This window comes from Electrona antarctica, assembly GCF_951216825.1.
Source record: "Electrona antarctica genome assembly, chromosome: 6".
Lineage (NCBI taxonomy): Eukaryota > Metazoa > Chordata > Actinopteri > Myctophiformes > Myctophidae > Electrona > Electrona antarctica.
The window spans coordinates 45,584,206-45,599,205 of NC_136811.1; the positions used below are offsets into that span (position 1 = coordinate 45,584,206).

Below are 15,000 nucleotides of genomic sequence, written 5' to 3' on the forward strand. Positions count from 1 at the left end.
TACTCCCTTTGCACAACAAACACAGGAGCATGGGCTGAAAACCATAGCATGTTTGAACCCTAGCATCCAGATTTTTGGGGGAACACTAGCCACAAATAGCCAATCTACAAGTTCACGACATTGTGAGCTTTTTTATTTTTTTTATCCAGATTTTTGGGGGAACACTAGCCACAAATAGCCAATCTACAAGTTCACGACATTGTGAGCTTTTTTTTATTTTTTTTATCCAGATTTTTGGGGGAACACTAGCCACAAATAGCCAATCTACAAGTTCACGACATTGTGAGCTTTTTTTTATTTTATTTGTGAAAACATGATACACCTGCTAAATATAAAATAAACATTCACGGAGTGATAAGAGTGTTATGTGTTAGAAATGCTATTTTGAACTGAATACAGGTGTGCCTTGAGATTTTGACTGGCCCTTTGCTGTGCCTTTAGGCTCTGTAAATATAGATGTGTATTCTTTGATGACATGTATAAATGTGTTGATATTTTATGCTCAGTTGATGAATTGAACACACAGTATAGGGTCACAATGGAAACAAGTCCACAGGACTTTTTTGTGTCATCCTTTTTAGCCCTAGTGTTAAGCCTCATACATAGTCTGGATTTTCGGTGGTTAGGTGACCACCGAACTACAACATGACGTCACGAGCCGCGGTGAAGAGCAAACCACCGCTCCAGCCCTTCTCTCTGTTTTTACTCACTACCGCTCAACGTTATTTCAGCTCCGGTGGTCAGCTCACCACCGGAGCGGTGGTCACCTCACCACCGAAAATCCAGACTATGAATAGGCCTTTACTGTACTTCCGCGCTGTTCACATCTTTGACTAAAGTATTCAATCAATCAATCAATCAATCAATTAAGGCACGACAGTTTGAAAAACACTGGTTTGTGATGCTGTATGTGATGATGTGACTTCATGTTTTAAACACAGCAGACTCAGCTCAGTAATAATGTAAATGATCTGGGACAGTAGAACCGAGGTCATATATTTTTCACCAAGTGAGGGAAAAAAAATCAAAAGGCTCCTACTGTAAATGCCAGAGGCAATACTCTTAGCAAATAGTGATTAGCAGGGTTGGAGTTGTTCGACGTGTCGTACAGTATAGGCTGCTCATTACCGTATATATAGTGAGGCGTGCGTGTTAAAAAATGCATAGATCTGACCAAAGTGAAATATTGCCTTAATTGCATTCTAAGTCAATGTAGTAAGTTGATATGAGTAATACGTTTGGGAAGCCCACCCCTCCATAAGAGCCTTCAAGCAACTATTCATAGGATATACGAGGGAAAAGAGAATGAATTGTAGAGCTATCGTAGTGTTGATTTTGACAGCAAATTCTGATTTTAGTTTTAGTCTTTTGAACACAATTGAGTTTAGTTTTAGTCATATTTTAGTCACCTGAATTGTGTTAGTGTTAGTCTAGTTTTAGTCGACTTTATATCATAATATTTTAGTAGACTAAAATGTATTTTGGCAGGCCTTGATGGCTGATTTTTACCAACCTGAAATAGCCGATCATGTAGATCTGCTATTTTCAGCATGTAACCAAGCATACAATGACTCGTCTTTTAGTTCTACTGGATCTCTTTTCCACTAGTCTCTCCCTAACGTTTTTAATTTGTTGACGAAATTGTCAATAGATTTAGTTTTAGTCATCGTAGCTTGGTCCTTATTTAGTCATTATTCAATTTTTGTCCATGAAAAATGCTAGTCGACGAAAAAATTTTGTCATAGTTTTAGTCGACGAAATGAACACTCTGAGGACACGCTATGAGGAGAGGAGATGAAACAAGGAGGCTCATGGCAGTGATTCTAAAACTTTTTCATGTATTTCTCATTTTTTTAAGATTTGATCTACAAGCTCAGACATAGATAGTCTGTTTTCAAACCAGTAGTTGTACTAATTGTGATGCTATATTAAATCATTTAGCTATAGGAACCCCATGGAACCTCTTCAAGGACCCCTGGGGGGTTGGGGTCACATTGAGAACCACTGGTTTATGGGGGTGCATGGCGGTCAGATAAAACAGCCCCCCTCGCTTCAAGGAAAAGGTTAATGTATCTCTCTCTCTCTCTCTTCCCTGCCTCTCCCTTCCTCGCTCGCCCAGCTGTGGCCTGTGTGTGACTTACAGCAGGTCCAGACTGCATTAGATTAAATCATAAATTACCCAACCCCCTATCTGCATCTCACCCCCCCCCCTCGCCCCCAACACCACCACCACCACCCCTATATACCACCACCCCTATCTCTCTCTCCCATTCTTTCTCTATCTCGCTCTCCCCTATCTCAATCTCCCACTTCCTTTATTCTGCTCCATTCCATTCCAGATGTACTGGTCCTACCCCCCCCCCCCCATTATTTGCTCCCCTCTCTCTCTCTCTCTCTCTCTGTCTTTGTCTCTCTCTCTCTGGTCATATCTACTGTAGTGATTGAGCATTGTTGCATTACAATAGCCTTGGCCAGCAAGGACGTACAGTACGAATTCAGGTGTGTGTGTGTGTGTGTGTGTGTAACTATACATGTTGCCCTAAAACAGTGGGTCTCAAAGTGGACCCACCGGGGGTCCTTGGAGAAAATACATGCATACAATACATACTGTACTGTATGTGATGCATGCAATACATACTGTACTGTATGTGATGCATGCAATACATACTGTACTGTATGTGCAACCACTGGCCACTGTGTGAACGTTGGCAGGATAAACAAGAGAAAATCCCTCTGTCTGTCCCAGGAACCACGGAGGACGCACACACACGCACACACACACACACCTTCCATTGAAGTGGGGGACGGGGACATTATAGTGACCATGCTATTGGCAGCTCTCTTTCTCCCCTCCTCCTCCTCCTCCTCCTCTCCCACCACCACCACCACCACCACCACCACCACCAACACTACCACCTCTCTCTCTCTCTCTCTCTCTCTCTCTCTCTCTCTCTCTCTCTCTCTCTCTCTCTCTCTCTCTCTCTCTTCCCCCTCCCTCCCTCCCTCGCCGTGTGAAATCAAATTTCCATGTGGCGGCCGTATCTGTTGCGCAGCGAGGTGATTTATCAGGGATGCAAAGAGCATGCAGAAACAATCTTTATTACATCCATTTCCTGCTTGTCAGCCGGGATCATGTTGGCTGTTCATTAAAGGCGCGGCGCAGGTGAGGAGAATGCGTCCCGATGCCTTGATAGATTGTCTGCTCCCCCGTGGTGACAGCGGCTGGATGGATTGAACAGCGGGGGGGGGGGGGGGGGGGGGGGGGATGGAGGGGGGGAGAAAAGCGCTGACTCCCCCCCTACATCCCCCATCAGACAGCTTTCTTACATAGTCGTCCGCAACATGCACGTAAACACACATATATACTCATCCACGTGCAGCCTATACACGCACGGGGTTGAGAAGTCCTTTGGTGAGCACAAAAGATACACACAAGAACACAGAGTCTCATGGATGGAGAGGTTAAGCCACTGCATCACATACTGTGAAGGTGATGTCACCACTGTAAAGATGATGTCACCACTGTAATGATGATGTCACCACTGTAAAGGTGATGTCACCACTGTAAAGGTGATGTCACCACTGTAAAGACTGTAATGATGATGCCACCACTGTAAAGGTGATGTCACCATTGTAATGGTGATGTCACCACTGTAAAGATGATGTCACCACTGTAAAGGTGATGGCACCACTGTGAAGATGATGTCCCCACTGTAAAGATGATGTCACCACTGTAATGATGATGTCACCACTGTAAAGGTGATGTCACCACTGTAATGATGTCACCACTGTAAAGACTGTAATGATGATGCCACCACTGTAAAGGTGATGTCACCACTGTCAACGCTCCACACGTCCCAAACTCTTCTCCCTTCTGGCCCCAAAACTGTGGAATGCACTCCCCGTTGCAATCAGAACTGCAGCATCACTCCCAATCTTCCGCCGTAGTCTGAAGACCCACCTTTTCAGACTCCATCATGGCCCATAGCACTTATCCTACCCCCTTAGATAGCACTTTTTAGACTTAGATAGCATTTGAAACAGACTTATAGCATGTCATGTAGACAGCACAATAATTGCATTGTATGTAGTCATAGCACATCATAGCACATATGTATAGCATAGTATAGTATATATGTATATTTAATATGTATAGTGTCATTATATAGATATGTTCTAGTTACGTTCTTAGCTTACGCATGTTTCTTGATAAATGCATTTTATATATGTGATGCATTCCCATACTTTTGTTCTTGCCTAATGTAAGTCGCTCTGGATTAAGAGCGTCTGCTAAATGCCTAAATTGTAAATTGTAAATTGTAAAGACTGTAATGATGATGCCACCACTGTAAAGGTGATGTCACACTGTAAAGGTGATGTCACCACTGTGAAGACTGTAATGATGATGCCACCACTGTAAAGGTGATGTCACCACTGTAAAGATGATGTCACCACTGTAATGATGATGTCACCACTGTAAAGGTGATGTCACACTGTAAAGGTGATGTCACCACTGTAAAGACTGCAATGATGATGCCACCACTGTAAAGGTGATGTCACCACTGTAAAGACTGTAATGATGATGCCACCACTGTAAAGGTGATGTCACCACTGTAAAGACTGCAATGATGATGCCACCACTGTAAAGGTGATGTCACCACTGTAAAGACTGTAATGATGATGCCACCACTGTAAAGGTGATGTCACCACTGTAAAGTTGATGTTACCACTGTAAAGGTGGCGTCACACTGTAATGGTGATGTCCCCACTGTAAAGAATGATATCAGAGCTGTCTAATTTGTGGCAGCCATAGCTGAATGGGTAGAGTGGCGGCAGCCTGGGAGACAGAAGGTCACAGCTTTGATTCCCGGCAATGTGTCGAGCTGTCCCTGACCAAGACACTTAAACCCTAACGACCACTTGGGCAACAGTACAGTACAGTACAGTACAGTACAGTACAGCACAGTACAGTACAGTACAGTACAGTACAGTACTAGCACAGTACAGTACCAAAAGTACCACTCACTTCTGACGGGTCTGATTTTTGTAATGGGATTCAAGTGATTACGGGTGGAAATAATGGTCACTCCATCAGACGATATGCAAAATACATACAGCAAACGTGTTCCCCTACATGACCGTACCGTGCACGACATGTAGGAGACCACGCGCACACACGCGCACACACACACACACACACACACACACACACACACACACACACACACACACACACACACACACACACACACACACACACACACACACACACACACACACACACACACACACACACACACACACACAGTTCTAAACTATTCCAAGGCTGTAACTATCAATTATGTTCTTATAGAATCAATTAGTTAAATAATGGAGAAGCATATTTGTATATATATATTCTTATATCGAACCAATAGATTAACCACATCACCAATACTCAAAGTGGCCGATCTACAGGTTCATGTTTTTTTTTACATTGACATGCCCAAAACAGGGATTATTTTATTAAAGGTGTAGTGAAACATATATACATATTTTAGCGTGATGATTAAGTTTAAAACGAATAATACACTGTCTGGATGACATCTTGAATGATATTAAAAACAGAGTAGTTCTTTAATCAAAACAAACTGTGTTGGAGGACAATGAAGCATGGGAATCAAACTGGTGAGCTTCATTTTTATTGGCTTTTATTGATGTGAGCCTCAACACGCCATCACGCAGCATGTTTTAGTTTTCAGAAAGTAATTAAAAAAATATTTGTATGGACTTTTGACACAACACACAAAACAATGTGGCATCCATTGTTAGGTATGCCCATATGATGACCACGGATATGGTCTAAAAGTGTTCATTTCACTACACCTTTAAGATATTGATTATTGCTCAGTTATTTTATTTTAAATAATTGATTAAATTAACTGTTGCACCCCTACCTACAGTGGAACATCGAGAGGCCTGTAAATAAATAAGAAGTGGGGTTAGCATCTGTGACGGCTCCCCTAAGTACCTTCTCTGACACACTGCAGACAAAATACATTAGACTAACTCAAATGTCTGTTTCCTATATTCAATATGATATCACACAGAAGGACGGAAAAACATATTAAAATGGGGGCATTTCTTCTATCCACGTTGCAGCATAATATGACACAAAACAACCTCACAACTGCTCAGTGAATTACCTTCATCTCCACTCCGCTCCTGGGTGGATCTCAAGAGAGGAAGAAGAGCTCAGATTATTTATAAGTAAAAGTAGCAAAAAGCAAAGTAGAAATGCTCTGACTGTTCTGTATTCAAAATGTTGCTTGGATAAAATACAAATAGTTCTGGCATCAGAATATACTTAAAAGTACTTAAAGCGACGCGTTGTGAGTTCACAGATAATCTACTTTCTAGTAGATGAGGAATAAAATTGGGCTCAATGGGTTTTGTTTTGTAATAATATAATAATGAGATGTAGTGGAGTAGAAGTCTACTCTAAAGTACTGTAAATGGAAACACTCAAGTATAACATAAGAGCACCTAAAATCAAGTATATGTACTTGAGTATAATTACCGCTGATTACTTACTCTCTCTTTTACCCTTGCTCCATAATGTTTCCCCCCCCGTCCCTCCCCCCGTCCCTGTCCCTGTCCTGGAGTGATGTCCCGTGTCTTTGTGCGTATCAATGACATCCAATGACAGCGGTGTAAGCATGCATCGATCCAGTGGTACATTTGGGTGTCCCACCAGCGAGGGGTGTGGGGGGAGGGGTGTGTGTGTGTGTGTGGGGGGGGGACTGAACGCTGCGTGACAGGGGGACACTTTGGGCCATGGCATGGAAGGAGAGGGGAGGGGAGGGGAGGGGAGGGAGATGAAACCAGGGCAGACGGAAGCATTTAGCTGATGAATCTCCCCCCGCTCCCCTCTCACCCACTTGCCCGTCACAACGATCAGACCCCCCCCCCCCCCCCCCCCCCCCCGTCTATAATGACCACTGTTTATGTTGATGTGCGCCGCGCGTGTGACGCAAAACCATGTCTTGTCTCATTTACGGCCAGGAGTGCTGCTGCAGTGTAGTATACTGAAGGAGGGGTTTGAAGAAGGATGGTGGGCACTGGTCTCACTAGATCTGTCATTAGTGTGTGTGCGTGTGTGCGTGCGTGCGTGTGTGCGTGCGTGCGTGCGTGCGTGCGTGCGTGCGTGCGTGCGTGCGTGCGTGCGTGCGTGCGTGCGTGCGTGCGTGCGTGCGTAAGGAAGGAAGGAAGGAAGGTGCATGCCAGAGTCCATGAAATGGTGAAATAAGCAGTGGTGGAAAAAATATGGTACTTCAGTAAAAGTATAAATACTGCAGTATAGGAATACACTGTTATAAGTAAAAGTCCAGAGTTCTAAATGTACTTGAGTAAAAGTACAAAAGTATTGGCATCAAAATGCACTTAAAAGTACCAAAAGTAAAAGTACTCATTATGCAGAATGTCCCATTTCAAGTTTGAAAATGTAAAAAAAAATATAGAAAAAAGCTGATCTACAAGCTCACAACGCGTCACATCGCGACGCATGGTGAGCTTGTAGATCGGATATTCTCAAATGGCCGAAATGTATATAGGGCTGAAGTGGTTTAATGTACGTTTTGTAAAAAATAATAATCAAAATCTACAAAGTAACTATAGTAACTAAGGAGTAAAAGTACAATATTTGGAACCAAAATGTAGTGGAGTAGAAGTATTGGAAAAATACTGAAGTAAAGTACAAATAAATACCTCAAAATTGTACAGTACTTAAGTAAATGTACTTAGTTACTTTCCACTACTGGAAATAAGTGAGCTAATGCCGCGCCTATCTAATTAGACCACAGAGAGGCAGATGATGCAGAAGACTGAGTGATACAAACAGGCAAACACACAAACACACATGGACGGATGGATGGATGGATGGACGGACTGACGGACGTGCGAGCACATACTTAAAACACACAGCAATTGAGGGCAGCACCGTGAATTTGTCTCTGAGCTCCACATTACATTATAGGTCTAAAAACAGAGGGATGAACGGATATAGGGTGGAAAACCGAGGGAAAGAAAGAGGCAAGGGGGAAGGGGAGGATTCTCACACTAAGAAAAATTATTTATTTCATTGTGATATCAAAATCGATGAGCATCGATTGAAACGGCGGCTAAAGGTGATGTGTGTGTGTGTGTGTGTGTACATGATCCCTTACATCTGGGAGAGAGTGAGAGAGAGAGAGAGAGAGAGTCAGAAGAACTGATATAAAGTAGAGGAGAGCGAGAGAAAACAGAGTGAGCGTGAGGAGAGGCGGAGGAGAGAGAAGGCTGGCGGACGGCAGTGGGGTGGCTTAACAAAGAGAGACGGTAAAGAGGAGAACGTGCCACAGAGAAAATGAAAAGAGGGAGGGGGAGAGAGAGAGAGAGAGAGAGAGAGAGAGAGAGAGAGAGAGGAGGGAGAGAGAGAGAGAGAGAGAGAGAGGAGGGAGAATCCTTGCCTGGTGGAATCAATACAGAGAGGTGGAGCACAGTACAATAGCCTCAGAGGAGAGGAGATTCAGTGGTGCAAGTCTAATACGTGCACGCACGCACGCACACGCACACGCACACGCACACACACACACACACACACACACACACACACACACACACACGTCTATGAATCTTTTTGCATTGCTTGTTCCTGACATTTCCCTCTATATCCTTCCTCTGTATAATCCCCTCTCTCTCTCTCTCTCCCTCTCTGTATGCATAGACACATAGCAGAGAGAAGACCCTCTGCCCACAGCAACACACCACCATAACTCAGCCCACTATTAGACCTAGGGAGTGCAGTTCAGCTGCATGCATAACAACATTTATGAACACGCACGCAGCTAAATCCAGCCATGTATACAGTAGCTCCAACATCTCAGACTCTCATCGTCTCTTGACTGTCCATCGGAGCCTGATTTTCGATATGCTGTGTGACACCCTTAGGCTATAAAATAATGCTTAAGTGCTTAATCGATTCATAGAGAGAGATATATATATAAAGATAACATAAGATAATGTATGAATGTATCAAACGAATAATTTGCGATGGATAATTGCTACAGAAATAGGGCCTAAGAGAAATGGAGAACATCTCACATCTGCTCAACACATACAGTACACGCCCAAAAGGAAGGAAGAGGAAGGCCTCAGAAGTGACAAATGGTTAGAAATTAAGTTTGTAGAATGAGTAATATGACTTATTAATTATTAATGTTCTCTAGCAGGATGGAGGCAAAATTGTACAGTACCATATCTTCACTGTCTGGTGGACACCTTGTAGGCCTATGTCCAAAACCCTTTTCCATTATTATTATTCCATTAACATTTCACAATAGTGAAAATAGCAGATCTACAAGTTCACAAGCGTTGCGGTGTGACTCGTTGTGATCATGTAGATCTGCTATTGTCACAAAGTTTCTGCGACACTCTTGAGTGATGAAGTAGTAAGGCATTAATTTATGAAAAACATAAAAAGTTGAAATACGGAGACACAAGGTTTCTGACCGTCGTACACAATGTAAATCCTCAGGCATAAAGGTAGTGTAAGTGATACATCTGTTTTGAATAGCTCTATATTCTGATAGTACTCATTGCTATGCTATGTTTGTTTAGTAACAGGGGTCTCCATGTCTCTCCAGTTCTTTGTTAAACGGAAAACACATTTTCAAGGTCGGGATACCAATTTTATCCAATCAGGATAGAGAACTCACAAATGCAGAATACAGGATAAACAAGTGCATTTGAAAGTGATGACACAGAGAAATGAACTGGAACACAAGATAAATGGGTATAGGCTACTCTCTCCTGATTGGCAAAAAAATAAATAAAATCAACCCACCTGAAAATGTATTTTCTGTTTATTAAAGAGCTGGAGAGGCATGAAGACCACTGTTACTGAACAAAGTCATTAAACACTATATATAGCAATGATAATTTACTATCAGAATACAGTGATTTATGTCCGGGCACCTAGGCTTCAATGTACAGTAGCCTGCTGCATGGCAGAACGTTGCGGGTTCAAATCCCGATCCCGACGGCCTTTGTGCGTGTCACTCCCCATCTCTCTCTCCCTATACTGTACAATCAATCAAAGGCATGGAACACCCAAAAAGAAAGAAAAAAATAATACAGTGCTTTAATCTCTTAATAAAAGGTTTTCACCAAGAAGAATATCACTTACTGTACCCTACTTTTAAATGAACACTGAGGACTTATACACTGTGCTTACACTACATATTGTACATTTTTCAAGGGCCACATTTTCTAATCATGAAAATGTACACAAATGTGCCATGTTTTAATCACACACACACACATACATACATGTGCGTGCACACAGCATGCACGCGACAACACACTCTCTGCTCCAGCTCTATCAGCACTTGAGACTGGTGAAGGCTTCAATTAGTTCTTGATGAATGAACCCATAAGACGGTGTTCTCTCATTTCCCTTGTTGCCAGATATCCCAGCAATCACAGAGAAATGAGTTCTCACCGCGGCGTGACTGAGACAGAGACAGAGAGAGGGGAGCCGCCACTCCGCTCGATCATCGGTACACCTTTAAGCCCCAGTTCTATGGGGTTTTTTCACCTCCTGAACTGTCTATTTTGCTTTTAGCGAGCCTACTGTACCTGAGTGCAAAATGTCTCAAAATTAAAACATACCGGTATTCAAATCTATGGCAAAAATACGTATCAATGTGGCAGTCACACATTGTCCAGTTAGGACCCTCTCGAAAACGAGATATATCTCAATGGGGTATTCCTAAATAAAGAATTTCAAACCACTAGCCCCTAGTTATAATAGTATCACCTTGAAAAGAGGCAACCCGTTTATTATTGAGAACAACAAAACGTGTGATATTTTTCAGTTTACCTGGTTGTTAAAAGAAGCTAAAGATATATATAGTTTTTAAATAGGGCATTTAATAATCACATTAAATTAACTAAATTGCTTCATAATAAACGTTATCCCAGAATGCAGCAAAACAATGTGCAGTGATTAAGAAAACTAATAAAATTAAATAAAACTCAGGAAGTGCGTGTTAGATGGTATATGTAATAGTAGAATGATTTTCAGACACCCAGAGGGAAAACAAACATTAGCAAGTGACATTGCAGCTAATTAGAGGAACAGTCAGCGCTAGTGGCTAACTGCTAATGAGCACTTAGCATCTACTACTGTAAGTAGTGGAGAGCAAGAATCACGTTGCAATGAAACAGAACTTTAAGCTATGCGCCATCCAAGTAAAACTTTACAGTGTGAGGTAGAGAACCAACTAGTATAGTCCAAACTCCTTTGGTATTTGTCACTGCATTGCATTTATTTTTTGACGATATTTTGGTGTTTTTTTGCCTTTATTGATAGATATACAGTAGGTTGACAGGAAATGGGGAGAGAGATGGGAATGGGGAAGACACGCAGCAAAGGTCGTTGGGATGGGGACTTGAACCAGCCTATAGGTGACTCAATTGAACCCATGCTAAGTAACAGGAGCAGTGGGCGCTACGGGGCCAGCGCCTCAGGGAGCAGTTAGTGGGTAAGTGTCTTGCTCAGGGACACTTTGACACATTGCTGGCCTGTTCACACCTGGGATAACCAGGACCTCTGGCTCACCAGGGATCTCTAACCTAGGGGTCTTCAACAGGGGGTCGCAATCATTTTAACCACAAACACATATTTTATACTACTAGACCTCTGCCCGTCGGCCACTGGCCTACTTGGGAACTTATTGCAAGTTGGGAACCTACTATGCAATACACCCGTTTTAACCGTCTGCCTGTGTCCCTTTTGTGCCCATATATAATGGAGATCTCTGTATCTGTCTGTGTCAGAAGAGTGCAACATCTGCAAACTGACTGTGAAAAGTGGACTGGTTTGGTAATCAAATTGCAGGTGTGGGGTTGCCATGGCAATCAATTGGCTGAGGCAGAGGCTGGGAAATTCTACAGGTGAGGGGACTTATAGGCTCATAAGGTCCACTGGCAGAGCCAGAGCCTGACCAGAGGCTTTTGTGGTGGTTCTGGACAACGGTGTATACCACCGACTCAAGGCCGGGCACTGCACTCCCTGTGGTGGTGTGGAATGTGTGTTGGGGCAAACGGTTCACGAGTAACATGGATTACAGATGTACGTGCACATGTCCAGAGACGTCGTGCATTTATAGTAGGATGCTGATATACAAGCTCATAGGACGACTAGCGTGTAGATATAAGTGTCGTACTTTGGCACAGACATGTGCAGAGCAAGTTCTGTCAGGAAACTCAGTGCAGTTGTTGGCGGCCGACCAATTGGACTGCATCAGCTCCACTCATCCATTCACACACTCAGTTCAATCTCAATCTCTATTCAAACTGGAAGTTGCACTAGTACTCATTCCTGCTTCTGGAGGTCCGGTCCTGGCACACAATATCTTTGAGATGGCGGTCCGCAGCCAAATACATATCAATTTGCAGGTCCTTAACAGTTTGACTGTGGGATTAAATAATCATGATCCAGATCTCCCTGCCTAGTTTTCACTAACCTTTGAAGAGCGACTGCGCCGACATCATCGTTGCTTTTCATGAAAATCCGCTTTAAAATGGTGTAATCACTTGTCGTAGTGTTGAAAGATAATCCGAAGTGGCAATCACAACAACAGAGCGGAGAAGGAACGCGCCCGCACCGCACCACCGCCGCCATTGGAATGTACAGCATTGGGCCTCAATTTCCCAGAACCCTTTGCATGCCAGCGCGACGGATGTTTTTTCCGATGACGTCATCAAAACGCGTCACCTATCCCACTCTGTCCGATGGAAACGCCGTAAGTCTTAAAACATATTAAAAACGCGAATTAAACAATGAAAACATAACTCGTGTAAGTCGTTATTGGGAGGGAAGCTGTTCTACAGTCAATTAACGTGTGTAACTCGTGTTAGGGAGGAAAAGTGTTGACGTGAAAGCTATGGCCGCCTCCATGCAGTGCAGGCGTGTTTCAGACTCACCGTCATCTATGATGCTGACCACAACTCCACTGCCCGTGATGTTCCTGATCCACACTGGCATCACGTTCAGGTCAAACCCACTGCTGCTGTATTCACCCTGTGCAAACTGAACACACACACACAGGTTTGTATTACTATACTTGTGAGGACGTCGGCGTCGTAGGACAGTGATTTTATGAATGCCTGAGGAAGGTCGTGTGTGTGTGTGTGTGTGTTGCCTTAATAAATCATCCTACGTGTACCTTGCAAGTGGTGGTTGATCTTTTATTGTTGACGTTCACAGTTTCACATATAGGCACATGCTTTTAGATTATTGTAATCCAGGTATGCACATTTTAAAGCATTGTCATCGATCATCATTCAATTCATTTTTTTTATGCCATTTTCATCCCTAATCCTAAAACTGAAAATAGCAGATCTACAAGCTCACGACACGTTGTGAGTTTGTAGATTAGCATGAAAGGTCATGGGAACATTATAATAAATCTATTAAAAGTATTCTTAAAGAAATGTTAAAGGTTAAACTGGACTGGGTTTTGGGTTGTCAGCAAAATAATTGTATTATTGTTATTACATTTTTATTTATTTTATTCATGATCCTCTCATAAACCAACAAGCAAATATCACCCCTGCTATACCATACTGGCACAGACCCAAACAGTTGTACACATTAAAACATGCACAGATCACTCTGACACACACACACACACACACACACACACACACACACACACACACACACACACACACACACACACACACACACACACACACACACACACACACACACACACACACACACACACACACACACACACACACACACACACACACACACACACACACACACACACACACACACACACACGGCTGAGCTCAGCAGCCAATCGATACGAGCGATGCTCTTGAGTGACACGCGAGTGTGTAATCTGACAGAGCCAAGGGGGGAGGGGGCGGGGTTAGAGGCCTGCGTTGATTCGCCGTGGCAACAGATTGATTGACACCTCGGCTCTCTCTGGACTAAGATGGAGTGGGCGAGAGACGAACAGGAGAGGGAGAGAGAGAGAGAGAGAGAGAGAGGGGGGGGGGGGGGGGGGGTGGCAGAGATGGATGGAGAGAGAGCGAGGGAGAGAGAGATATTGATGGACAATGGCGGAGGTGAAGGAATTTTACATGCATTGGTTTATTCCACTGTTTCCCAATCAATGGGTTGAGGTCCATTTTCAGGTCACGAGTGAATATATGCTAAGATTTAGACTCTCGTAGATGTATTTATCGATTCTGACATTTTCAATCTATGAGAGTCTAAGGCTACCCCCTGCCTCAGAATAGCTCTGAGCATGTCCACATGCAAAATCTAAGGCGCTTACCCTGCTGCCCCACCAGTTTTTTTAGGTTTTTTTCGGAAAGCGTTTCTAAACCCGTAGGTCCGTAGTTTTCAATAAAAAAAGTGTTTTAATCCATTGTGTCTCGGAATCTTTCCGCCATCATCGATCTCGTCTCCCCAAATGAGTGCAACAGCGCCCCTGGTGGTCAGGGTTGTGCATCCTAGAGTGAATACAGTATAGTATAGTATGCTCTTTTTTTCCTATATTATAAAACGTTTTTCAAAGGAATTGTGTGTGTGCGCGCGTGCGTACGTGCGTGCATGTGTGCTTGCCCCTTTTTTTCTTTTTTTAAATACAAATATAAATAAACTTCTTGGGGTGGAAAGTGGAAACATGCACCAAAATGACCAAATGTATCTTTTGGGCCTCGAGCTGCAAAGTTTGGAAACCAATGGTTTATTCACTCCAATGACAGGCTGTACCTACTCTACTCATGTTTGTTTTCCTCTGTCTGTGTGACTATAGGAACTACATGTTATATCACAAGCTGGTGCTAAATGAGGTCCAGAGTTCCAGTGTCTTCTCTCTCTGTGTCTCTCTCTCTCTCTCTCTCTCTGTTGTGTTTAATCAGCCTCTGGTGGACAAGGATATTGATTGAGGGTTG

At 43.2% G+C, this 15,000-nt stretch overlaps 1 protein-coding gene across 1 annotated transcript in view; it reads right to left on the reverse strand.

Moving 5' to 3' along the window:
* LOC306925109 (neuroendocrine convertase 1-like) overlaps positions 1–15,000 on the reverse strand; it is a gene marked incomplete at its 3' end in the record, with an annotated part of 195,179 nt that overhangs the window by 117,054 nt on the left and 63,125 nt on the right. The window contains exon 6 of the mRNA XM_079503788.1: positions 13,009–13,114. Coding sequence (XP_079359914.1) covers positions 13,009–13,114 — 106 coding nt within the window. The remainder of the gene's footprint in view (positions 1–13,008; positions 13,115–15,000) is intronic.